This window comes from Pongo abelii, chromosome 11 (assembly GCF_028885655.2).
Source record: "Pongo abelii isolate AG06213 chromosome 11, NHGRI_mPonAbe1-v2.0_pri, whole genome shotgun sequence".
NCBI classification, from domain to species: domain Eukaryota; kingdom Metazoa; phylum Chordata; class Mammalia; order Primates; family Hominidae; genus Pongo; species Pongo abelii.
The window spans coordinates 51295258-51320606 of NC_071996.2; the positions used below are offsets into that span (position 1 = coordinate 51295258).

General features: G+C 42.9%; 1 protein-coding gene and 1 long non-coding RNA gene across 12 annotated transcripts in view; one reads left to right on the plus strand and one right to left on the minus strand.

The window, feature by feature from the left end:
* The window catches only part of LOC129057988 (uncharacterized), a 29551-nt gene extending 15087 nt beyond the window's left edge, over window positions 1–14464 (minus strand). For 6 of the 11 annotated variants that reach the window (XR_008522794.2, XR_008522791.2, XR_008522792.2 and 3 more), the window contains exons 1-3: window positions 13150–14464; window positions 7857–7999; window positions 7150–7386 (exon numbers count right to left, since the gene is read on the minus strand). This is a non-coding gene — a long non-coding RNA (uncharacterized LOC129057988). The remainder of the gene's footprint in view (window positions 1–7149; window positions 7387–7856; window positions 8000–13149) is intronic. The other 5 variants (XR_010135994.1, XR_008522789.2, XR_010135995.1 and 2 more) reach the window with 2 other exon arrangements.
* The window catches only part of KIF5C (kinesin family member 5C), a 151485-nt gene that overhangs the window by 38342 nt on the left and 87794 nt on the right, over window positions 1–25349 (plus strand). Inside the window, exons 2-4 of the mRNA XM_024243602.3 lie at window positions 8518–8608; window positions 15651–15724; window positions 23664–23768. Of these exons, the coding sequence (XP_024099370.1) occupies window positions 8518–8608; window positions 15651–15724; window positions 23664–23768 (270 nt within the window). The remainder of the gene's footprint in view (window positions 1–8517; window positions 8609–15650; window positions 15725–23663; window positions 23769–25349) is intronic.

Genomic DNA, 25349 nt, shown 5'->3' on the forward strand with positions numbered 1-25349 from the left:
GGAAGAGAACTTTACATGTGTCACCACGTGTTCCCGTGTTGGCAGCGCCATCATGAGACTCAGCGTAACTGGGAGAGGTTTGTCGAGTGGCAGTTTGACCGGATGGTACTGCGCTGTGCCAGGAAGCCCCACCAGGGCGATGTGCCCCAGAGAGAAGGCTCAGTGCTATCCTTGTTATCTTCCATTTGGCACAAGAGATCCTCCATTCTACCTTCTGTGAAATGGCTTTTTCACCTCCCATCCAGTGAAGAAGGTTTGATTTTTTTTTTTCTTCAGACTTGACTTGGCAGAAAACTTGATCTGCTGAAATAACCATGGCAGCAATTTCTGCTCCTTCCTCTGAGTGCAGAGAACACAGAGCTCTCTCCTGTTTACAGCTTACCTTCTCTCATGCTATAGGTCAAGGCAGAAGCCATTCTGACGGGAAAATCACAGCATTCCTTACTGCTCATTATTGTGTTAGCTTGTTAGAGCCAGAACTATTCAACCTTTCACTTTACAGAGAGGAAGAGGCTTAGAAAATATAGGTAAATTGATCAAGGTCTCAAAGCAGGTGAGGAGCCAGTTTCTGGACTAGAACCAGTTGCCTGACTTTTCCTCCTACCCCCTGTAGGTAAGGGTACACAGCAATCAAAGGCGAAAAAGCTTGGGGGGTGGGAGAGAAAGGAGTTCATTGTATTTTGATCTGAAATGAAAATCACATACACATAAGAACCTTATTTTTGAGGCACAGGTTCCATTATTCTCTTTAACAGAAGTAACACTTCTGTCTTCATTATGCCTGTTAGCCAGGCAATGATTCTGAATTTCTTCATTATCACTCGGGCAGTTTGCCTTCTCAGAATGTTCTTTTGTAGCTGTCTGTGATCTTGACAGTGCCTGTGTGTCCACACAGTGGGAATTTTGGCAGAAAGGAAAGAATTCTAGCCTGGTTTCCCGCAGGAAGGCTTACAAGATTCATTCTTGTGTGTTGCCTTTGTTCATTCTCAATACGTGAAGTGGTTGGCATTGCCTTGGCAACTCCATTAGAAGCCAGTGGCTGCTTTGTGGACATTTGTTTCATTGCAGATTCTCCTGGGAGCAGCCTTGGCTTTGGCCGGAACTGGCACCAGCTGCTTTCCTTGGGGCACGGATCCAGTGTGGGGAGGGGGAGGGCAATGTCCAGGGGCAGCTCTGGCTTAGCACTTATACTCCCAGTTACAGCGTCATCCCACTGTAGACTGGGCAGGCAGTGGAGTGGAGAGGAGAATGGGGAGCTGGAGTAGAGGCTTCTGCTGACTGGAGACATCAGCATGGCCTTAGGGTCTCCCTGTGAGGCTGCCATTACAAATGAGTACACCCTGGAGAGGGTATAATGGTGATGGAAAAGAGCTGGTGGTCACTGCCAGGTATGGGATGTTTTGCCCCAGTGTGCAAAGTGGGGTTTTTCCTGCCTTGGCAATTTGCAGGCCAGCTTCAGATAAATGGGAAGGTAGGTAATGGGGTAAAGAGGTAAAGGGGTGTAGAAAGACAGAGTGACTTCAGGACTGCTAAAATCTTGGTGGGGAGTAAGAATGGTGGGAAATAAGTGAAGTTTCTGACACACTGGAGAAATACAGTGTGTGTCTCCTGTATCGTACACCATTTGAGGGTGGCACCCTCCTCTAGCATCCCTGGGGCCCATCTGGCAGGTGTTAGTCATCATTGTGATCAACAGACATCTATTGAGCACCTGCCCTGCACCATTAAGGTGCTCTGGTAGGCCAGGGCCTTCAAGAGCCTTTGATGCTTCTAGAATTGTGTCAGTTAGAAACTGATAATTCCCTGGGTGGATGTGGCCCTGTGGGACCGTTGCTTGGCAAGTGACCAGCAAGCATCATTTTATGAAGGAAAAGGTGTACCCCCTTTCCAGGATAGTGTCCCAAAGCCCCAGCTTGTTGAATTTTAGCAAGGATTTCAATTTCCACTCAATCTGTTGGCTGAGCACCAACCAAATATGATGGCTTCATATTTGACAGTGAAACCACCAGTCCAGATCTTTTAGGACCTACTGAATGAAAGACCTTTGGGAACAAAATGTCTTGAATTTTGCCTTACTTGGGGCTCCCCCAGAAGCAGACCCTGAGGCAAGGATGGAAGTGCGGGTTTCTTTGGGAGATGATCCTAGGAAACACTGATGAAAAGTGAAGCGAGGCAGGGAAGTGAAGGACCCATATAGAGTGTGCCATCACGTGAGTTCCCACTAGGGGTAATGGGAGCCTCATCCCACTGGGGAGGTCTGGGTGCCAGTTTGGAATACATGCCTCAGGGTCACCCCTGCACTACCACCCCTGGGCATGGGAGCTAAAGTATTGACCCCCCCAACTCTTAATAGCCATTGACTAAGAACTGCTGGGGTTGGTACCCACAACGTCCCTTTGGCCTGTTGCGGGTGACCAAGAGGGCTCCAGCAGCCAGAAAAGCCTTCAGGCAGAGAGATGCAGGAGCTGACCATGAGAGGTTAGACTAGCCAGGCAGAGAGATGCAGGAGCTGACTGTGGGAGGTTAGACTAGCCTACATGGAAGTGGTGGAAATTGAGAGGATAGTCAGGCCCCTGACAGCATCTGCTGCAGGTCTGCCATTTGTATTTTCACAGAAGTTTCCAGAGGCTCCAAAGCTGTAACAGTAAAGCTGGCAAGTGTACAAGTGCCTGTACCAGACATGGCTTCTCGCCTTTCGTGAATAGACTTTATGAATGAACATTGAAATTTTGTTTATTTTTAAAGAGTGCGGAGGATGTCCTTGAAACAGGGTACATTTTGCTGGGGCTCTTGGAAATTAAATGGCCCCTGTGCTCTGTGGAGCTGAGCTCAGGAGTCACAGGACTGGGGACCTGGAGGGGCCCAAGATGTGATTCGGCACTTAGGTGTTGTGAGGGTAATAGGATGCAAAGTTCCTGAGCTGGTACATTGTGAATGATCGTCACTTTTTCATTTCACTTCATTTAGGGGATAACTGCTTGGTAAGTTTAGTGTAATGCAAATGCCTGATGTAGGTTGGTCACCAACTTTTTTTTTTTTTTTTTTTTTTAAAACAGAATGACACTGACCACATCTTGAGCAAAACTCTTTGTTCATTGGACTAATTAATTTTGTATTTGAAAATAATTTGGAATTGATTGGGAGGAAAGCAGGGGGAAAAAAGGACCAGAAATTCAGGTTTATTGTTTCCTTGATGTTTGGAGAGAGCAAGTGATTTTAAAGTGGAACTTCTAGAGGACTGGATAGAGATGCAGGAGGTCTGGATGCGAGGCACACATCTACTGCCTACCTAGCTGGCTGCATGCATGCCATCTACCCTCTCCTGATCTTTCTTTATTTATAAAACATGATGATGGGTTGAAATGACCTGGAAGGACCTTTTGGCTCTGAAAAATTATACAATTTTAAAAATAACTTCAACTTTCCATAGCAAGCCTTGCATCTGTCTTTCCCTAGCCTCTGATTGGCCTTTGCCCATTTTTAATTCCTTCTGTTGAAAGGAATGCTTGCCATTGCATGCCCTCTGCTTTTTTTTATTTTTTATTTTTTATTTGTTTCCCCAATCTTGCCTTCTTCCCAGATCTTCAGTTTTTCTTTCCTCAACGGTTTCATGTCAGCACTACCTTCATGGTTAACACTTTCTTGACTGCCACAGGCTACAGTAGGGATCTCTGTCCTTTGTTACCTCATAATCACTTTGCTTCAGTCTTTCATGTTAGTCTTAGCATGTGTTATTGCAGATGTCTCCTGCTTTTCTGGCAAATCATAGCTTTTTAGGAAAACAGTACTCCGTAAAGGAAGAACACTTGAAGTAAGGGCCTGGCAGTTATTTCCCCTAAGTAATAGAGCAGATAATATGGCTTGGCCTTAGTTTTCCAGTTTGTAAAATGGGGATAATAATACCTAGCTCATAGAGTTCTTATGAGAATTAAATGGGCTAGAGTATAAAAGGGCGTGGGTCATCGTGGTTGGTGATGGTGTTAGTGACAGTGTTAAGGTGACAGCACAGGCTGAAAGAACTTGTCATTTATGTACTTTCAGGAATGAAATCATATAAGTGCCTGGAACACAGAGTTACTTATTGTTCTCCATAATAAGTTCCTCTTCTGAATACAGTACTCCTCAGTGTCAGAAGGTAATTCCACAGAGTGAGTTTAAATCTCTCTGTGAAAATTTTAGCCTTTGTTTGTTTCTTTCTTGATAAAGAGAGCAGAAAAATCATTCAAATCATTGGCAACCTTATGCTACAATTCGTCGTCAGTCTTAGAGCTTGTTATTGGATTACTTCTTAATGATCTCTTCTTGGGGATAATTAATTTCACTTTCCTTAACATCCCTCCTGGTGCCCATCTTCGAAACGTTTATGTGAATCTTTTGCTTTCTATTGTCTCCCAGAGTAATATTCCTTCCAGGCTGGGAAACAGTTGTTGGGTAATGGGTCAAATGTATTAATAGGCAGGCCATATGGTTCCCAGACACCTTGCATTCAACAACTTGATAGAGTTCTGGTGGTATGATTTTTTAAAAATTTAACTATAAAAGTGTAAGAACCATCTGCTGTTATTTTTTGTATGTGATCCTGGTAAATTATTAATTTTAGTTATACTGCTCCTACGTAATTAGCACTGTTCCACATGCAGGCTTCAAGGCAAAGCTTGTATACTTTATTTTCAGTAGTAATGTGTGTGGAATGTGTGTGTCTCATCCAGATTCCCTTCATAAATTGAAGCAGGTTTTCCTACATGGGGTTAGGACTTGGGATTTATATGGCTTCTGTTTTAGCTGGTAAAACGCTATAATTGTAGTGGTTAATTAGATTGATTGATAATTAGTCACATACTAACTACTATGGAGCAAATTAATTAGGGTAATGTAAGAGAGTGATACCTGGGTGGGGTTGGGGCTCCTAGGATCATGAAAACTTTCAGGGAAGGAGAAATTTGAATTGAGTTCTAAAGAGTAGTGATAAGGAGACAGGTAAATGAATATCTGCAGTGAGATAATTCTAAGGGAAAGGAAGAGTTAAGAGCAAAGGCTGTGAACTAGGGAATAAGCATCATACAGAGAAAAGTCTGTGGGGCCACACTATAGTGAGATGGAGGATGATGCAGGCAGCTGAGGGCAAAGAGGGTCTAATCTAAGAATAATAGGAGCCTTTGGAAGGAATTAGGCAAGGAATTTGTATCTGATTTACAGTTTTAGGAAGCTTATTTTAGCTGCTAAGTGGAAATTTGATAGTTAGGAGCAAGAATTAAGGAAGGGAGACCAGTCAGGAGGTGATAGCTGTTGTGTAGAAGAGACTGATGGAGAAATGATGGACTAAGTTTGCATGGTATAGATGGTGAGAAGTGATAGGGTTTGGGATATAGTTTGGATATGGAATCTATGGGACATATTGAATGGTTCTTAGTTTTCAGTCTGAGTAACTAGGTGATTGGTGGTATAGTTCTTACTCAGATACGGAGGGCTTGATGGCTCTTTTTTGGTCAGTTAAATTTGAGACGGCTCATGGACACCTAAATGGAAATGTCTAGAGGACATGTGAATCTGGATGTTAGAAGAGAGATGAAGCCTGAAATATTCATTTAAATTACATGTAACTCAAGAGTGTAGACAGAAAGGAGACAGAGGTCTGGGTCTTGAATACACCACCATTTAGAAGTTTGAAAGAAACGCCAGCAAAGGACATTGATGGAGGTAGCCAGAGAGGTTGGAGAGAGCCGTGTGCTGCATAGACACCTAGAAGGGACTCATGTCTCTAGAAGGAGTGACTGGTGACCTCATCATTAGGTTTCAAGTGTTAGTACCCAAAACCCACATTAAATGTCATTTGAAAAGTGTATTCTGTAGCTGTAAACTCAGTGATGACTAGAGCAAATTGGGCCCAGTGCATGCCTGGAGAAACCTTTAGCCATGGTGGAATAAAAAATGGACAATCTTGCCTCCTTGGGGGCTATTGGGGAAGGGTCTTTGTTCAAGTCTCAATCAGGATTTGTGAGATTTTCATACCATTACTAAAGCAGCAAAGAGTAATCAGTGGTTTTTTAAAATGGCAATTATATATACAGCTGGTACAGCTATGCCACAAGTCAGTTCTTTGAAAATATTCAGTAACTAAATTTTGATCAGTCTCTTCCAAGGCTTTAAGGTTGACCTAAAATAAAAGCCTATAACTAACTCAGTGCAAGACAGGACACATAAAAATATTTACATTTTTAACTACATAAGGTGTTAATCCTGACAAGATAGGTCTCATAACAAATCACTTTCTAAATTTTATCTTTTCTATTATGATTTTCAATCATAATGACTTGCAGGCAACTTCTGTTTGGGAGTTAACTTTAGGTTATGAAGAATCGCTGTATTATCTGTTTGTCATTTGATAAATTATGTTATTTAAATGAGGAATAGAGATTTCTTGCTCTCTACTTCTCTTAAAGTGAAGGCATAATGCATTCTAATAAACATTTTAAACAGAAGGGCAAAACTGAGGAGTCCTTTTTTTTTTGTACCATGTGCTATAATTTAACAGGTCATTTTGTCTGCTGTATTAAGTGTATTTTCTCTAAAACCCAAAGCAGGATCAAGCTGTAAACAAGACGCTTTACTTTGGTGATTCTCATTGTTTGGATAAATAGTGGATTTGTTTTAAATTAAGCAAAACTACATTTTTGTTCCGGAAAGTTCAATTGATAACAAATACCCAGACAAACTCTGCAAATATTTACTCTTACCTTTTACCTTACTGACATTTAGTTGAATTTTACAAATAGATAAAGCTTAATAAGCATGTAGTAAGCTGATAATTGGCAATAGACTATGGTGAGGAATAGTCTATTGGTTATTCAACCAAATCCTTGATTCACTAACTGAAGGAAACTTACTGCAAACAAAATATCAGAAACTGTTCTATTTCTATAATTTTAGCAGAATGACTCTGGTTCTGCTACTTTGCATCAAAACAAAATTTTATAGTAACTGAAAATTCCCCATTTCTCTAAGACCAAGTGGAAGTAGCTCATTTACCTGGCTGGCGCTATCCAGTTTTCAAAGAGTAAAGCTTAAGGGCTAGGATTTTATCTCCAGTTCAGCTCTACCCAAGTAATAAATAAGTAGAACATTAAGCCATTCTGACAGCTGTGGACTTACTTTGTGTGAAGGTTATAGGATGTAACAAGCCTTGCTCTTGGATCCCTCATGAGCAATTATCTTTTCGAGGAGTCCCACTGTCCTTGGGTGGTTCCTGGTGTCCAGAGCCACACGTAGGAGGGGCACAGGGGGAGAAAAGGAGGCTCTTGGCTCTGCTCTCTCCTCCTTTCTCATCTTCTGCCCTCCCCTCTGCTATGTGGGGAACATGAAGATGAAGGGCCTCCTGTGTGAGTCCGGCTGTGGAAGAGGGTGAGCATGACTGCCCCCTGCCTGGGCGGTGGTGGTAGAGATGAGGTGCCCTCAGGATGGGTTCTCCTAGGGAAGGGGCTGTGTCTGTCCCACCCACCACTTCCCCAGCACTCAGCACTGTGCCTGGCACCTAAATGCTCAGTAACTCCTTATTAAACATAGAGTGATTGGGTGTCAGGGCTCATATAGTGCACCTCTACTAGTTATTTCCTTGAAACACACACATTTGAGCATCAAACCAAATCCCAAGACTGCACACCTGGGGAAATCTCTTGATTTACTGTACAGAAGGGCTCTCTTTGTCTTGGAAGCCTCAACCCAGTTAAAGCATCACTTGTGCATGAGAAAGAAAACACAAGAATTCTTTTGGACACAAAGCAATAATATCTTTCTAATAAGAGCAGCTACTTAAATCTGTTTGTCCCATCTTCCCATTGACTAACATTTAAGCACATCACCTTGGCTAACTGTGCCCTGCATGAACTGGCTCCTGATTTTCTTGCTCTCCAGTTCCTTGAACAAACCAGGCCCTTTGCTGTCTGCTGGGCTTCTGCCTGGGATGCACTTCTACAGCTCTTCAGGAGCCTCCATCTTCCCGATCCTGTAAAGATACACTTAAGTGGTCCTTCTTCACCAGGCTTTCCTTGCCCTCTCTAGCATTCCCTCTGTCCCACTGTTTTAAACCTAGGCATTTTGCATTTTCCTATGTGTTTGCTTTCTTGCTTATTAGCTATCTGCTCAACTTAACTGAATGATTCACAAGAGCATGACTGTTTTGTGATTTTTTTTTTCAGCATCTAGCCCAGTGCCGGGCTCTGTATAAGTGCTCAGTAAATATTTGTTTGAATGAATGAACGAGTCTCAACCTACCCTTCATTTAAAAAGTGGTTAAATTTAAATTTTTTTAAAATCTCAGATTCTCAACATACAGTGCACATATACATAATGCATGTGTGGTTTATGCTATAAAAATTCCCTACTCTTGGTAATGAACTGCCTTAAAGAACAGGGTTGGTGACTTAGTGCCTGTGGCCTAGCTACTAATATTTGCGATTTTTTATTCCTAAACATCTAATGTGTTTTTTCCACCTTTTTCTTTCCTTTGTCTTTCTTTTTTAGCAAGGGAAGCCATATGTCTTCGACAGAGTGCTACCTCCCAACACGACCCAAGAGCAGGTTTACAATGCATGTGCGAAGCAAATTGTCAAAGGTAAGTGCTATTTCTTTATTTCCTCCTGGGCCATTCAGAGTAACTGAAAGCATTAAGTGACATTTGCAGCCTAGGAATCAATGTGCCTTGACTGTAAGCAGAGGCCTGCTAATTGGAAACACTGAATTCTATAGCCTCGGTTCTAGCCCTGATTTGCTATGATGTCAGGCAAATTATTTAATCTCTCTATTCTCCCTTTTCAAGGACATGTCTTTATTTCTTTTGCCACCTTTTTTATTTTGTCACCCAAAAGCTTAAAAGCAAGGTAAGCTGTGTTCACACTATTTCTGTAATAATTTTAAAACACTGGCTGCAGGTATGGAACCTCCTTTTTCCTTTGAAGGAGAAAACATATATTCCTGATGCTCCAGTTGTACATCTTTGGTTGATTTATTCTGTGCAGCTGTCTCCCTTTTACTAATATCTCTCAGCAAGAAGGCTTAAATATGGAAAATTTTTGCCATTTAGAAATTTTCTACAGTGTCATAAAATCACATTACTGTGTTTGTTATTGAGCTGGTCTTGCTATTCAGCATTCCTTAATTATGCTTTCTCCTAACCCATTTTCAACCATCCCACCCAGATCCTGACATTTGTTCCTCCAAACAGGTAGCCTCAAGCCTACATTTACATCTTAGAGATCAGTCCTTTTCTCTAGGACTGGCGTTGGCCCTGGAGGATTCATGTCAAAATAGCAGCAGGGAGATGAAGCAATTTGCACATTGCTCTACCTTGTCCTTTCAAATCAGGGGCAGGTTGAAGCTTGCATTGGCAGGCTTGCCATCTGGACGGAGCTGGGGGGCATCTCCTGCTACTTTGCTTTTCATCATCAAATCATTTCCTTCAAATGTGAATGTTGTGGCAATTGTGCTTTCAAATGTCTTGATGCTGCCCCCTGTATAGGCAGCTCTGGATTTAAAAAGCAAGAAGTAAAAACAAAACCAAAAAAACCTACCATGTCACTTTGGATCTGCTTGTTTTTAGAAGCTGACTAACCTCAGTATTTGAAATTCATGAAAATCAGCTCTGGGTACATCTGTTCGTTTAATTCTGACCCTGGACACCTGTGTGGGAGATGCATGTCAGCATGTAATGTTCCTTGCTGAGGTGGATGGTTATTCACATTCTTGCTGCAGACATCAATTAATTTTGAAGGTCTTCACAGTGAGATTTTTATAGAAACCCAATGAGAAAAAAAATATGACTGAATTTGAGCTCTTTCTGAATTAATAGGATGGACCTATATTGGGTGGTAATTTTTGTCTTCTCTCTGCTTTTACTCTTCTGCTTCTCTTTCTATCTAAACATGTTTTCTCTGTTTTTGCAGTATATCTTTCTTGGTTTGCTCCTACTCAGCCCTGCTCCCTATTATTGGACTCATTCATATATCTTTTATTAAAGTAAGATTAATCACATATGTGCCAGAATTTCTTTTTCTCTCCCCCTTCATTATCACAGACAAATAGTATTTACCACATGCTGTGCTAAACATGAGGGCCATTTAAATACATCCTGTCCTTTCTAAGCTGACATAATTAGAAATGGATGTACTCTGTTAAAAGAAAATCCTGTGATTAACAAACTATAGTAATACTCTTTGAGTCTTTATTCACTAAAGAAGTTTGGGCCTCTTTCAATGTTCGGATTTCTCTACAGTATGAAATGTCAGAAATGGACAGGCCTTGTGAAGATGTGGCCTAACTCTGGGTAACTTGAGACCCAATATGTAGTGAGCTATAAAGAAAACCATCTAGTAGAATAAAATCAGGCCCTGACATGATATGACTAACCGACATTTCTAGGGTACCATAAATATGTATGATCATACATACATGCCTTATTCTCCCTTAAAAAGGAATTGATGAAGGTCTGATTGAATTTCACAAATATCCAGTGAGGCTAGTGTGAGAAGTGGCCATGTATTTCAGAATCAGTAAGCTAAAACATAGAGATACAAGAAAGAACTCCTTGGAACAGATGACCAAGTATAGCTGAGGTATCTCTTGCCACGAGGAACCCTATTTAAATCAAGATTGGGAGGTGGTGCTGTGGAGCTGCTTTTTTCTAGAGGCTAATAATTAAATCAGATGACTTCCGAAGGGCACCATAGTCCCCGTGATTCCTGATAATGGGTGGACCAAGGAGCATTCCTTTCAAGTCCATCTAAACTCTTAATGATTTGGAGCATCTGGGAGGCTCCATTTAACTCGATGGCTTTATTCTCTCTCTGGTTTTTCACTCCCTACCACTTCACTGGGTTAAAAAAAAATATTTTAAATGTTTGTTTGTGGAGTCCTGGCATCTCTCATGCTCCCATCTTTGTCTGGTGTTTGTTTTTCAAAATTTTGCCTGAAAAAGCATGTAGAATTCTCCTCCATTTCTTCTCAAAGAGGTTGTAGGGTTTGTGACTACCAGCACAGTAAATGGGCAGGCTCCTCTGGATGCCTAGGAATTAAACACCATGGTAACTGGATGCTATTATCGAAGTACTGTAACTATGTCCCAGCCTACAGAAGCCACACCAATCATTTGCCTTCCTAATTAACTAGATACGGATGATCCAGATGCTAGAGAAGGGGATTTCTTGTTTTCCAGTTCTGATTCCTTTAAAATTCATTCAGTTGTTTCTTTTAATCATTCATTTCTGTAAGTAGTATTAAGTACTTACCGTGTGGTAAGCAGTGCTGGGACTGGAGTCGCCATGCTATGTAAGACTGTCTGCAAGGAGCTTTGAGTACAGGGAAAGAGACAGATGTGTACATAATCATCACACACATAGGCATTATGTACTTTAGAAAGGGTGTATGCAAAATGCCACGGGAACACAGAAGAATGTCACTCGTATTGATTTTGGTTGGGACAGGGAGTGGAGAATTAAAGAAGGTTTCTCTGAAAGGTTGGGTCCTGAGGACTATAGAATATAGGAGGGTTGTACAAGCAGAGGGGATTTCAAAAGTAAAAGCATAAACACACAAATTCTGCTTAGGCAACTTGGAGTGGCACAGGGTGCAGAGTGGCATTATGGGAGATGAGGCTGGGAAAGTTAGGCTGGAGCAATTTGATGGAAATGGATGGACTTTATCCTGCAGACAATGTGGACCCAATGAAGAGTGTTAAGCTTAGGATGACATTATCAGATCTGTTTTTTTATTATCTTATATATGACTCTGAAGAAGAAGAATATTTTTAGCTGTGACTTATCAGGCACTGTCTATATACTTGACATATGTTGTTGCATTTTAAATCATAACAACTTTCTGAAGGGTGAGCATTATTTTCCTCATTGTACAGAAGAGGAATTTGAGGCTCAGAGAAGTGAAATAACTTGGCCAGGTTGGTTTGGGGGCCATGGACTGTGACTCAAGCCTGGGCTTGTCAGACTGACTGACTGATATTCTTCTGCACTCCCCTGCCCGCCTTTCCTGGTGGGCACACAGCTAGCATTTGATGACAATTATTTTATGAGTGGTCCCTGTTCTGTCAGGCCATATGGACTATTAACTAAGCATTGCAAAAGACAGGGCTAGGAATGGTGTGGGAGGAGGGTAGAGAAGAGGGGACAGGGATGGTGGCTCCTACACCTTGTGATGGCCCTGGTGGCCTGCCAATGATGAGGTGCGTTTCCATTCTGAAGACGCAGCGTGCCCTTGCCTGGGCATAGTGACTGCCCTTTAGGCTGGCCAGCCAGCATGCGGGCTGGCCTCAGGTAGTCAGCAGGACCGCCTCATCATCCTCTGATTATGGCCTACCTGAGTGGTTTGGTGACTGGTGAGGATGGCCTGTCAGCTACCATCACCAGAAACCCTACAGGCCCCCATTTCCCCTGGAGAGTCGGTAGGAAGCCCCATGCCTCCTTAGGACTACTGATGGGTAGGTACGATCACATCCTTCCCCAATTCTAATCTGAAGATGGCACTAACTCTTTTGCTTTAGCAAGACCTGGATTCAGAACTGAGCAAATGGGAGGCAAGGAGCATTTTAAGTATCTACTGCTATCCTTCCTCCTCCCCTGGGAGATGAGAAGGCTCTGGGCACCTGCGGTGGAAGCTCCTTCTGGGGTTCATGCGGCTGCGGGATGGAAGAGTGCTGTGGCGGGCTATGCTGTACCAGTGGAGGTCACATCACACCAGGCACTAACACAAAGAAACGTTCTGTCTGCGGAGCGTGGCTGGCATGTGGAAACATTGTTTCTGCAGAGACTGTAAAACAAATGCATTCCGTGGGCCCAGGAGCGGGCACTGGACGTGATGAAAGTGCCTTTTGTGGGCGCTTCTGTGGGAGTCGGATGGAGGTTGGCGTGGCCCCCACAGTGCGGAGCGCGGCCTGGCCTTTCCCGCCACGGCTCCCCCTCTGCCTGTGGTCGCGGTGGCCATAGAAACGCGCTGGGCTCCTGCTCCACTTCCTCTCTCTGCCTCCCCTCACCAGCAAATCAAAACATAGACTGAGCAAACAAACAACAAACAGAAAAGAAGCCCCCAAAACCTGGAGTTTCGAAGAAAATAGAGAACACTGGCTTCAAAGAGCCTTTTCGTTTAAATTACCTTCTAGTGCAGCACGGAGCCGATAGAGGGCGACGTCGGCTCCCTTCAACCTTGAGCGCTGGAGAGAGGTTCTGCAGCAGTGAATGAACTGTAACGTGATTGTAAATACTTTCAGGGCCGTGATTGTAAATACTTTCAGGGCCGAGTGGAGTTTGTTCTGGTGGGGTTTTATGTGTTCTCCTTTTCTTACAAAAAAAGAAGGAGAAAAAAAATAAATAGTGCTCAGTGACGAAATGGCAGCAAAAAACAGATCTCCAAGTACGGTCTCGCACGCTCCTCAGCTCCTTAGTCCAAAACAAGTGAAGCCACGGATGAACTCTGGTTTTCAGGTGCTTGACCCAGTCTTTACTGGCAGGAGTTTCATGAGCAGCGATGGAGTAAGAGTTAGTGGGTTTGTGCCTTCTGTTTAGTGATGGACCCAGAGGCGTGGATGAGAACCGGGAGGCCTCGGGTGTGGCCTAATTCAGGAAGAAGTTGAGCTCTGAGCTGTTTCGTTGGGTGTGGCCGGTTGCTCAGTACCACCTCCCTGGGGCCTCCTGCGTGGGAACATCGGCCCTTGCAGGGTGGCTAGCAGAGGTCAGGATGGCTGGACCCCTGGCCCTGGCAACTTCGGTGCTGTTCTAACACCTAGGCCAGTGGGTTCCAGAGTGTTTCATACACAGAGGCTTAAGACAAGGAAAGCCCTTTCAGGGTGTGTGTGTGTGTGTGTGTGTGTGTGTGCGTGTAGGGGGGATGGTTAATTTCTAATAAATGGTAATTTCGAATAGATGGAAACTGTAATATTGTGATGTAGCCAGCATTCCAATAGGCTGGAGTTTTTTGTGTTATGAATATGGCATTTTTAAAGTTTGACCTAAGGGTGGGACCTTTTTCCTTTGGGTCCCTCAAAGCATATCATATTCATGTTAGTGTGGAGGTGCTCTGTCTGCTCTGGCCCGAGGAATCTTTTCTTTGAGTAAGTTGGCATTTTTGTGAAAACTGAAGCTTGAACCTCCAAACCTTACACTGACTACTTCAAGTTTTTGCTTCCCACTGTTACCAGAGGAGCCATTAGCCGAAATCTGATATGTATGAACATTCTCTCTCCCTCCTCTCTCTCTCTGTCCCTCCTCTCCCACCAACCCCCAATATAGCTTGATACAAACTCTTGAGGGCTGCTAGAATTAAAAAAAAAATCCTGCCACTTAATTTTTCTTTTCTTAGCTTCCTAAAATAAAATATTGCTTTTTGTTCTTATCCCAGTTCACACTTCAACAACCTCAGATCAGTCAAATGTTTATTAAATTTTTTTTAAAAAAACATAACAAATCAATTGATATAGAAAAAAAATTCAAAAAAGCAAACCTATCAAAGCAAAACAAAAACAAACCAGCATCATAAAATTCAGAGAACCCCCTCTACCATGCTCCCAAAAGAAAAACTCTGTTTAGAGCCTGGAGTAGATGGAGCTGATTGCCTGGCTTGGTTTTTTACATGACCCTGAATAAGACACCTCAGTGTGGGGCCCTTCTCCCTGCCACTGCAGCTTGTGCAAACGAAGACTTCCTCCCCTTATTCGGAATGGAGGATCAAGGATATTAATGATGCATTGTTCCTCTTCCAGTGATATTTGTGAGGATGAAGGAGGAAAGCAGGAGGGAAATGAGTGCTAAATATATTTTAATCACCTCTGCTGCTTTGAAAGAATTCCCACAGATAATCTTCAGCTCTTCAGCAAAAAGCAGCTTCCACCCTCGAGCCTCCCCTTGTCCCTGTGTGATGTGGCACCGACCTGCAGTGTGGAGGGGTTTGCACAGTGCTCTCATTGTGTAATTAAAAGAAATTTCCTGATGCTGATGGGCCTGGGCTGGCTTGTTAGCACTATCAGTGCAAACACAGAGACATTAAATTTAAGTGAGGGCCCGGCTAGTTTCTGGGCTGATTGGATTGTCACCCTGAGGCTCTGTTTATAGAGTGGGGCCCTTTTCCTCCCCCACCTCTGGACTCAAGGAGCTCTTGTGGGGCTTTCAGGAGAAACCTCCCCAAGGAGCTAGCCTGGGCCAGCGTTTAAACTGACCCAAATTAAATCTTCAGGAAAGAAATTCTATTCTTCATCTCACTCCAGAAACAGGGCATAAGAATAATGTTTTCTTTTTCCCCCAACTGATCTCAAGAGATCAACTTATAGAAGAAAACTCAAATATCCTTCTACTAAAAAAAAGTTTTCTGCTCGATCTCTCTATCTTCCTTTTGATGTCATTGGGAGAAAGTGTGTCTGCTTCCTTCTTCATTAATATAGTCTGTGAAATGTGAGTCCATTTCTTTCTATTTGTAGAACAACAGAGGCCTGCATTTCTGCTCTTATCTCATAATTCTACTTAAAATTCACATGGAGTTGAAATATATCATTTGTATGAAAAATGAGATGGACCATTTGGAAAATGTAATTTTAAAATATGCAACCTACACCAGCATATGATCAAAGTAATGAGTTAATTTTAATTTCTTTTTCTTGTTCACAGATGTCCTTGAAGGTTATAACGGGACGATTTTTGCGTATGGGCAGACTTCATCAGGAAAAACCCACACCATGGAGGTAAGATTACAATGTGCTCTAATGCGAATCTCTGAGATGACTGAATGGAACTGACGTTTCCAGCAAAACTTGAGGTGCATGTGGCTTTCTTTACTGGGAAATAGAGACGGTTATGTTTGGCCAATTAATTATGTCTTTGAGAAGTTTTAAAATAGCAGTGAAAAATAAAGTCTCAGGAATTCAGTATTTTAAAAAGTACTTTATTGATAACTTTGTGACAGTAACAATACATTCTATTCAGAAACAATCATTGATTAGCTAAGCAGTAGTGTGAACATCATTCTGGACTTCAGCCTCAATCTAACTGGGAAAGCCTGTTGGGAAAATTATTTACCCTGATGAAGGCCCCCGGGGAGGTTCGTCTCTTAGAATAAAGGAAAAACTGTAGGTCAGAGATTTTTAAAAGTTGGCTTGTGGGCCATGTTCAGCCCACAGACATATTTTTGTTTGGACTGCACAGTATTTTTTTTTTAATTGTAAGCAATGTTAAAAATTGGATGATTTCACACAATTCAAATTTTCCATCTTAGGTTGAATATTCTGAAGATCTGGCAGCACTGGGTGAATTTCACCATAATATAAAATTCAAGCTTCACTGTTCACTTCATTTTCCTGTTCACCTTTTTGTTAACATTTCTAGTGCAGGGAACAGCTGCTGTCACCTAGGAGAAGTTTGGTAAAATATTTGTTAGTATTTGTGAAAATGGTACCTGTGGTACTGGCCCTGGCCACCCCATGTATATGGGGCTGGACTCTCCATTGTACTCACACCCAGCCCACTTCATGCACACTGGAGTGAAGATGAACTTATATTCGGCATCCTTCCTTATTGACTTACATACCTGCTCCCTGAAGGCATTTCAGGGTATGACCCCAGCTCCAATTGTTGGCTGTGGAACTTTGTGGCTTCAGTCTGTTTTCCAAACAAGGCAGGTCTGCAGACAAAATTGAACTTCTTTGCCTCCTCTTTTCCTTTTTTTTTTTTCCTTTAAATCACCAAATCCTATAGGGCCTTCAGAGCCTGGTAATTCTTCTAAAGGTGAGGCCCACTTGACAGTTAAGGAGAGGTGGTAAGCGTGGTTATTATAGGAAACTGCACAGAGGAAGTTTGGGGAATTCAGCAGCAGGGTAAGATGAATCCTTAATCCTTCCAGCTTAGTGTTTTTCATTTACGATGCCCTCCTGGGAATAGCACTGAGACGGCTGCTGCAGAATCGGTTTAGCTTATGAATCATTCCTATTGAAGAGGAGATTTCAAAGGCACGAGGCTAAAATCCTCAGGGCTCTGATGTTCTGCTCATACTGATTTCAAGTGTGGGGTGCAGTGCCGGGGATCTCATTTCTGTGGTGTTGACTCTCTTTCACCCGTTTTGCTGAAGACAAAGTGGTTCAGAGACTGCACAGATTAAAGGAAGCATGAGGTTTATTTATCACTTCTTTCTGACTAAGCAGGTCTTTCCCCTGACACCTGAGTGGCATCAGCCCATCTTCTCCTCCTCTCATACTCTACTGCAGAACGTCTTGGAAACGCCACCCTGCTATCCTCACGCTCCTGTCCCGGCCCCTTGCCTTTCCCTGTCTTACTAGGCCCCCGACTCTTGACCTTGAGACTATAGAAAAGTTGTAGTTCTACATTTCCTGTGTCCCACCTAGTCCAGTACCTGTAGACAAAAACTCCCTTGTAGGTCAGATGACACTTGAAAGAGAGATACGGTGTCTAGTGAGGAATTCAATCAGTCTAGAGTTTTTTTGTTTTTTTTTTTTTATTACCAAACTATATATAATGCCAAACAAAAAAACAAACAAACAAAAGCAACCTGCATTATTTAAAATCCCCCAAAATCTCTTGGAATGCTTACAATAGTGACCTTTTAAGCTTTGGGATTAGAAAATATAAGGTACTTGCTAAATGCCAGAAATTTAAGCTGTAAGACATCAAGAGAGAGAATGCTCCCCAGTGTAAAATCTTATTTCCGGAGAAGAGATGGATGTAGGGTGATGACAAAGAGCTATGCCCGCCCTTTAAAACTAATATGGGAGGCCAGGCGTGGTGGCTTACACCTGTAATCCCAGCACATAGGTCAGGAGTTCGAGACTAGCCTGGCTAACATGGTGAAACCCCATCTCTACTAAAAATACAAAACAATTAGCCAGGCGTGGTGGCGCACGTTTGTGGTCCCAGCTACCCAGGAGGCTGAGGCAGGAGAATCGTTTGAACTGTGGAGGCGAAGGTTGCAGTGAGCCAAGATTACACCACTGCACTCCAGCCTGGGTGACAGAGCAAGACTCCGTCTCAAAAAAAATAGTAATAATAAATAATAAAATTAAAAACCAAAAAACAAAAACAAAAACTAATAGAAGAGATATTTTGCTACAGGCTCTCAAGCCCTCTGTGTCTTACAGTGTAAACTTCACAATGCCTGCCCAGTGAGGACTCATGGGGGACCTGAAAGGAACTGGGTTCCGGACAGGTTTCACCTCCGGTTGCCTCTTCATCTTTGTCAGTTTTAAAAGGTCAGTTGTAATGAGTTGCTTTCCTTTATTGTGACTTTTGCAGATCACATACTTGTGCCTACAGTTAGAAATAGTTGATGTGGATGGCAGTTTTTTCCTAGTGCCACCTACCCCCTCACTTAATCGAGTTCTTTCTGTAGGGTAATTATAGATTGGAGAAAAGGTAGGGGATATTTTCAGAGGAAGACAGAGGGAAGGAGAAGCCCCAAGCTGAAGTCATAGATACTGCAGGAGACCAAGAAATCCAGGATCCTGGAAGGCAATTAAGTCAAAAAAAGCCCTACAGGGTCTGCATTCTCTGAAAGGAGGATTTTATGTATTCAAGTTACACATTGTGATCTTCCAAAGGCTTTCGGAAGGGGATGTTAACTTCCTGAGTGTCCCTGAGTGGACAGAGCAGTCACATTTTAAAGCTGTTTTTCACTTTAATCCCCCTGTATTTGGTCTGACATCCAGTGGTGATTCCATTACCTTGTATTGAGGGGAACAAACAGATAAGCCTACATAAAATTAGAAATATTAGCTTCTCAAGATGGAGCATTTAAGGTAGGTTTTCAGTAAATATATGACTCACTGGACAGTGTTAATGCTAAGCTTGGTGGACACCAACACACAGAAGGTCCTGGGCTTGTGCAGCCCATACCCAGGGTTGGCGCTGGGGAGGACACAGGGGGTTCCAGCTCCAGCTGAGGAAAAGGGGACTGTTCTTTTGTTCAGTGTGTGATGCTGGGAAGGGCCTCTCTTGGCCCCGTGCCCTACTTTGTGATCCCCTTCTGCACACTGATATAGATGGATGGAGACACCTTGTGTTTTTTCTTTCTGCCCAAAGAGACGCTTGGAGGTCATCTGAATGGTACAGGCTTCCCACCCGTCCCGCCAAGCCTGCCAAGTGATTTTGAACAAGCCCGTCTGAATGCACGGTGCTCATGTACTGATGGGCTGACGTCTTAAGTGTTTCAGGAAACTCTGCCCTGCTTGGGAGGTCAAGGAGGCAACTGGGGCTGGAACAAAGAGAGTCTTGTTTGGTGGCTGGTGGCCTGGGTCTTTTTTTTCTTTCATATGTGCTCCTAAAAGATCACATTCCATGGGAAAAGTTTGCAGATAGAATTATACAGAATGCAGTTATAAAGATGTTTCTCCTATTTGCTTTCCGGGAGAAACAAGGTGATGAAGCAGTAGATTTCTTTGCTCCCCAAGTTCATCTTTGATCCTTCAGCTAAAATGCACTTTCACTGTTCTTTCTCAGTTCCTGCACTTTGTTCTCCCACTCACCTTCTCTGCCCACATCCTCTCTGCCCATCCCTAAACTTACCCATTCTTCAAGATTTGGTGTCCCTCAAGCAAGCCATCCCATATTACCCATTTTATTACTGGAAATCTGGGACATTTCTAGTCTCTGTGTTTCTATAGCTCTCAGCGGTTTCCCTCTTCTTAGTGCCCGAGGCAACTTTGCATTGTGTGTCTGGTCTGCGCACCTCATCTGCAAGGGTCAGTGTAGAAGCAGTGAAGACCTCTAAGGAGCACCTCTCTCTCATACACACACAGACACACCACACACCACATTCCACATTCCACCCCCCCACATACATCGTACACACACACACACAGACATATGCACACCACACACATATACACACAGACACACCACACACCACATACCATACACCCCCACATACATTGTACACACACACAGACATATGCACACCACACACGTATACACACACAGACACATTACACGCAGACACACCATACACCACTACCACATCCCACATACATTGTACAGACAGACATATGCACACCACATACATATACAACAGACACATCACACACAGAAGCACCACACACCACACCTCCCACATACATCATACACACACACACACACACACACACACACACATACATACACAGATGCACCATATACCACATACCCCCCACATACATGATACACAGACATATGCACACCAAACCCATATACACACACAGACACACCACACACCATAATACACACACAGACACACCACACACCATATATCACACTCCTTAAATACATCATACACACACATAAACATATACACACCACACATATACCCACAGACACACCACACACCACATACCACACACCCTCGCACATACATCATACACATACAGACATATACATACCACAGACATACCTCACACCACACATGGCCCTCACATACATCATAAACACACACAGACATATATATCACACACATACAGACACACCACATAACACATACTGCACACACCCCCATACATCATACACACACAGACATATACACATCACACACATATGCACACACAGACACACCACACATCACATACCACCCCTCCACATATGTCATACATTTACACACAGATATATGCACACCACACACAAACACACCACACACTATGTACCACATATGACCCCTACATGACATCATAAACATACAGAAATGTACACATCACACACATACATATAGACACACATACCACACACTATATACAACACCCCCACATACATCATACACAGACATACACACACACAGACACACCATATACCACATACCACACATTGTATAGCATACCCCCTACATACACACAGACACACCACACACCACACACACACAGACACCCCCCACATATACATGCACACATACAGACAGAGCCCACATATATCACACACACAACATAGACACATACTCCCATACACACACACACACACACACTGCATACATCATACAGACACAGACACCACATATCACACATATACAATACACACACACCACAGAATGCCACACAGCCACACACACCACAAGCACCCGCACACTCACCACACTTCCTACATTCACACTATAGCACATACCTGCACATATTCCCTACATCCATCTCACACACATATACCCCCCCACATCACACATACATGTTAATACTCCACATATATCACACACCCCCACACACGCAGACATAACCCTCACACCCCCACACGTATATCATACACAGACATATACCACACACACATCACACATCCATATGCTCCCCTAACACCACACACACACTCCACATGCCCCTACATCCGCCCCTGCATACACACACCTGCAGATTGTTTCGGCAGGCCCAGTTTACTGCACATAAAGCCCTTACCACTCTTGGGCATCTGAGCTGGATCAAGCAGCCCAGCTCCTAGGCCTGCGGTAGATGTGGGTATGCTTCTGTTCCTGTGGGGATGGGAGGCATTATTATGAGAACACTCACTTTTCTCACATTGATTTTAGGGTGAGGACTTCAGAGAGACACAAAGTAGAGAATGTCCTAGATTCATCTCTCGTTCTGCCTTGGTTCTTGCCCTGACAAAGGCAAACAAAGGATGTCAGCACTTGTATAAGCCAGGAATCAATGGGGAGATAAATCCATTGAAAGGGAAAGCATCTAGGAAAATAGATTTGAGTCAATTATAAATGATTTTTGGATTATCAATCGTTCTTCTCTGGCTGTGGGCTACTGAGGAGAAGCTAAAGGATTATCATGAATTATTAAAAAGCTCTTGAGGGCTTTGGTGGGGGAGGTCTTTTGATTGGCTGAGTGGAGTCATGACATTTGACCAGATGGAAATGATGTTCTCACCATAGGTATTGCTTCTGCCAATGATCTCCATGGTTCAGAGCATGTGGGGGTGCATTGTCTAATTTGTTACATGTTTATGATGGAATATACAGTTTAAAAGTTATCAAGATTTGAGATTGTCAGTCTGTCATTTGGCACTGTTTTCTTTCCTAAGATACATATTAATTGTCAGGGATAGAAATGTGTTTCAGACTCTTCAGGTGAAATAAACTCCAACAACTTCTTCGTGAGAACCTGCTATGAGCTGAGTGATATAATACTAACATTTGTTTTAGCTCTTCTCATGTCACTAAGCACTTTATATATCCTATTTAACTTGAATTCTACAATAATTCTATGTAATAAATGATAAATCTTGTAAGCAATGGAGAGAAATATACAAGCACTGGCCATCCCTATCTTTAGGAAGTATGCAGTCAAACTAAAAAACAATATCAATACATCAAACTATTTAGATTCTTAATAGATAAGGGCATTCCAGTGGAGTATCCATTTTTCCAGACGAGAGAGCTTTGCTGGAAGCCAGACTGCCGGACGTGGTGGCTCATGCCTGTAATCCCAGCACTCTGGGAAGCCAAGGTGGGCGAATCACTTTGAGCTCAGGAGTTGGAGACCAGCCTTGGCAACACTGCGAAATCTCATCTCTACAAAAAATAGAAAAAATTAGCCAGCTGTGGTGGTACACACCTGTAGTTCAGCTACTAGGGAAGCTGAGGATCACTTGAGCCTGGGAAGTGGAGGTTGCAGTCAGCCAAGACTGCACCACTGCACTCCAGCCTGGGCAACAGAGTGAGACCTTGTCTCAACAAAAACAAACAAACAAAAAATCTGGAAAATATCTGGATGTACTGTTGGCACTGATCACTTTAAACCTGCAGACTGTGTGTTTGCTCACTGATGGGTTGTTGAACACATATGAGAACTCAAGTGCTTATTTGATGGTGGGCTTAGGCAAAGGCTCTCTGGAGCTTGTGTGTTGCTTTAAATACTTCTGGAAGTCTTCATTAGGAGTTGCTGTCAGATCCTAAGGCATCTTTTCTAAAATCTTCAGGGGTGGCAAATTCTGGACCTTAAAAATGGATTTGGTAATATCCAAATAGCAGAAGAATTTACCTATCCCTATCCCCACCCACTTAGGTGAAATGAGTAAAGTAGAAAAGCGGGGAAAGAAGAATATAAGACTATCTTAAATGTGGATTTAGGTGTTAGAAACGGCTAAAAATTATTTGGAACAATTCGGCCTGGGAACCACAGATTTTTAAAAGAAGTTGATGAAATGTATTTTCTTGATTGATCTGTTAAATGATACTGAATGTGTTGCCAGAATAAGGTTCTTAGAAATTTTGGAAAATTTTGGAAATCAGTTCTAGAGGTGATTTCATTAAACAAGATTGCCTTACTTGGACCTCCAGGCTCAGGTCAGTTTGTAAATACTCAAAACCCAAACCCATATATTCTCGTTCCTTCTCCTGCTCCCTTTTCCTCCTCCTCCTCACTCCACACTAGCCACATAGACACTGATTTTGTTTCCTTGAGTGGCAGCTGGAGGCAATACTGTGGGGCCTCAGAACTTGGCAGAAAAAGTGCTCTCCTGCTGGATAAACAGACCAATGCATTCAGTTTTTCCACCAACTTCTGGTCTGTTGGCAAGTCAGGTAGATGCCCAAGGGAGCTAGCAGGCACACGTGGGTGCTTCCTGCTCCACCGGGTTCTGTCTGAGGAACCCAGAGATGGGTCCCCCTCTCTCTCATGTGTCTCCCAGCATGCTTTAACTGCCTGTGTTTGTATTTTCACCCACTAGGGGAAGCTGCACGACCCCCAGCTCATGGGGATCATCCCACGAATTGCCCATGATATCTTTGACCATATCTACTCGATGGATGAGAACCTGGAGTTTCACATAAAGGTACGTATTACTGATTGGTCCCCAGAGAAGACATTGGGCCCCAGATAATGTTTCTTATACTTCCTCCTTTCAAGTAGATATAAAAGATGATCTTACTAATTTAAATGATATTCTTGTGGTAAGCAGAGCCCTCTTTATTAGTGACCTAGGCTAACAGGTATCTGGAGGGTTTGCTTGAAATATCCACATAATGAAAGCAAAAGCCTTCTTTAGGAGGAAATCATCTTGATTGTTGCCCAAATTTTACCCTTTATCCTCTGGATTTCTGTGGGTATGACTGAAATGTGTTTGTGTTTGGGTTAGGGCAGCATTTCCCAAAGTGTGTTCTGTGGAACACAGTCCCTTGTGTTATTAATGGTGGGCTGGCAGGGAAAAGGGCTATAAGGCCAAATGAGCTGGGAAAATGCTTTCTTGAACAATGTTAAGTTTATCACGAGTTTCAATATGCTCTGCAAAGGGGACATGCATTAGATTACATTTCCCAGCTTATTTGAATGTAGACACATTTCTCCCCCTAAGAGTATCACAGACTTGTGTTTTGAGCAGAGTGTCACAAAGCAGAACTCTGAGAAATGTTGGGAAGAGGATTTCTCTTCCTTTTTATCTTCCCCCTTGTATTTTGTTGTATTTTGTTTTTGTTTTAAACCAAAACTTGTTATATGACTTAAATTTGCATTAAAAGAGAGGTTTCTACTCTCTTACTGTAGCTGTTAAATTATCAAATTTGGTATTAGGGTATATTCATTGGAACACCTCTTGTGCAAGTGGCTGAAAGGCACTTGTTTAAGCAAGTAGAGGATATTGTTATAAGATACAGAATCTGACAGTGGGCATTTTGTGGAGGATGCAGTGTGGAGGGAGGAAATCTAAGCCCGGTTTTTCTTTTTAAACATTTTAAACAATTGAGATATTGTTCACATACTGCAAAATTCATCCTTTTAAAGTGTATAGTTTGATGGTTTTTAATATATTCCCGAAAGTGTACAATGATGATCCTTATCTAATTCTTGAGCATATCGTCACCTCCAAAAGAAACCCCAAACCTGTTACAGTCCCTGCTTTTCTGCCCCCTTGCTTGACTTCTTTCTCTTGTTCTGGAGCATCTTTCTCTCTTTTTGGTGGGAGAAGGGGTTGGCAACATGGCAGCTGCTGCTCCACCATTCCCTTATTTCCAACTCTAAATTCCCTTGGGCAGGGACTCATTGGCCCAACCTACATAGGTGCCCCCCTTGCTTGATGAGCTGTGTCCAGGATGCACATGCTGTCTGGGGGCCCCCACTGTGGCTGGGGAGGGTGAAGGGGCAGTTCTAAGAAGCCTCACTAAGCAGATCTGCTAAGAGATTTCCCTTTAGGCTGGGATCTTAGTGCACCAGGCCCATCTGTTCAGAGATGAGGAAACAGAAGTTTAAAGACGCAGGGTTAGGCCGGGCACAGTGGCTCATACCTGTAATCCCAGCACTTTGGGAGGTTGAGGCGGACAGATTGCCTGAGGTCAGGAGTTCACGACCAGCCTGGCCAACATGGTGAAACCCTGTCTCAACTAAAAAAAAAAACAAACAAACAAAAAAAACAAAAAAAGTA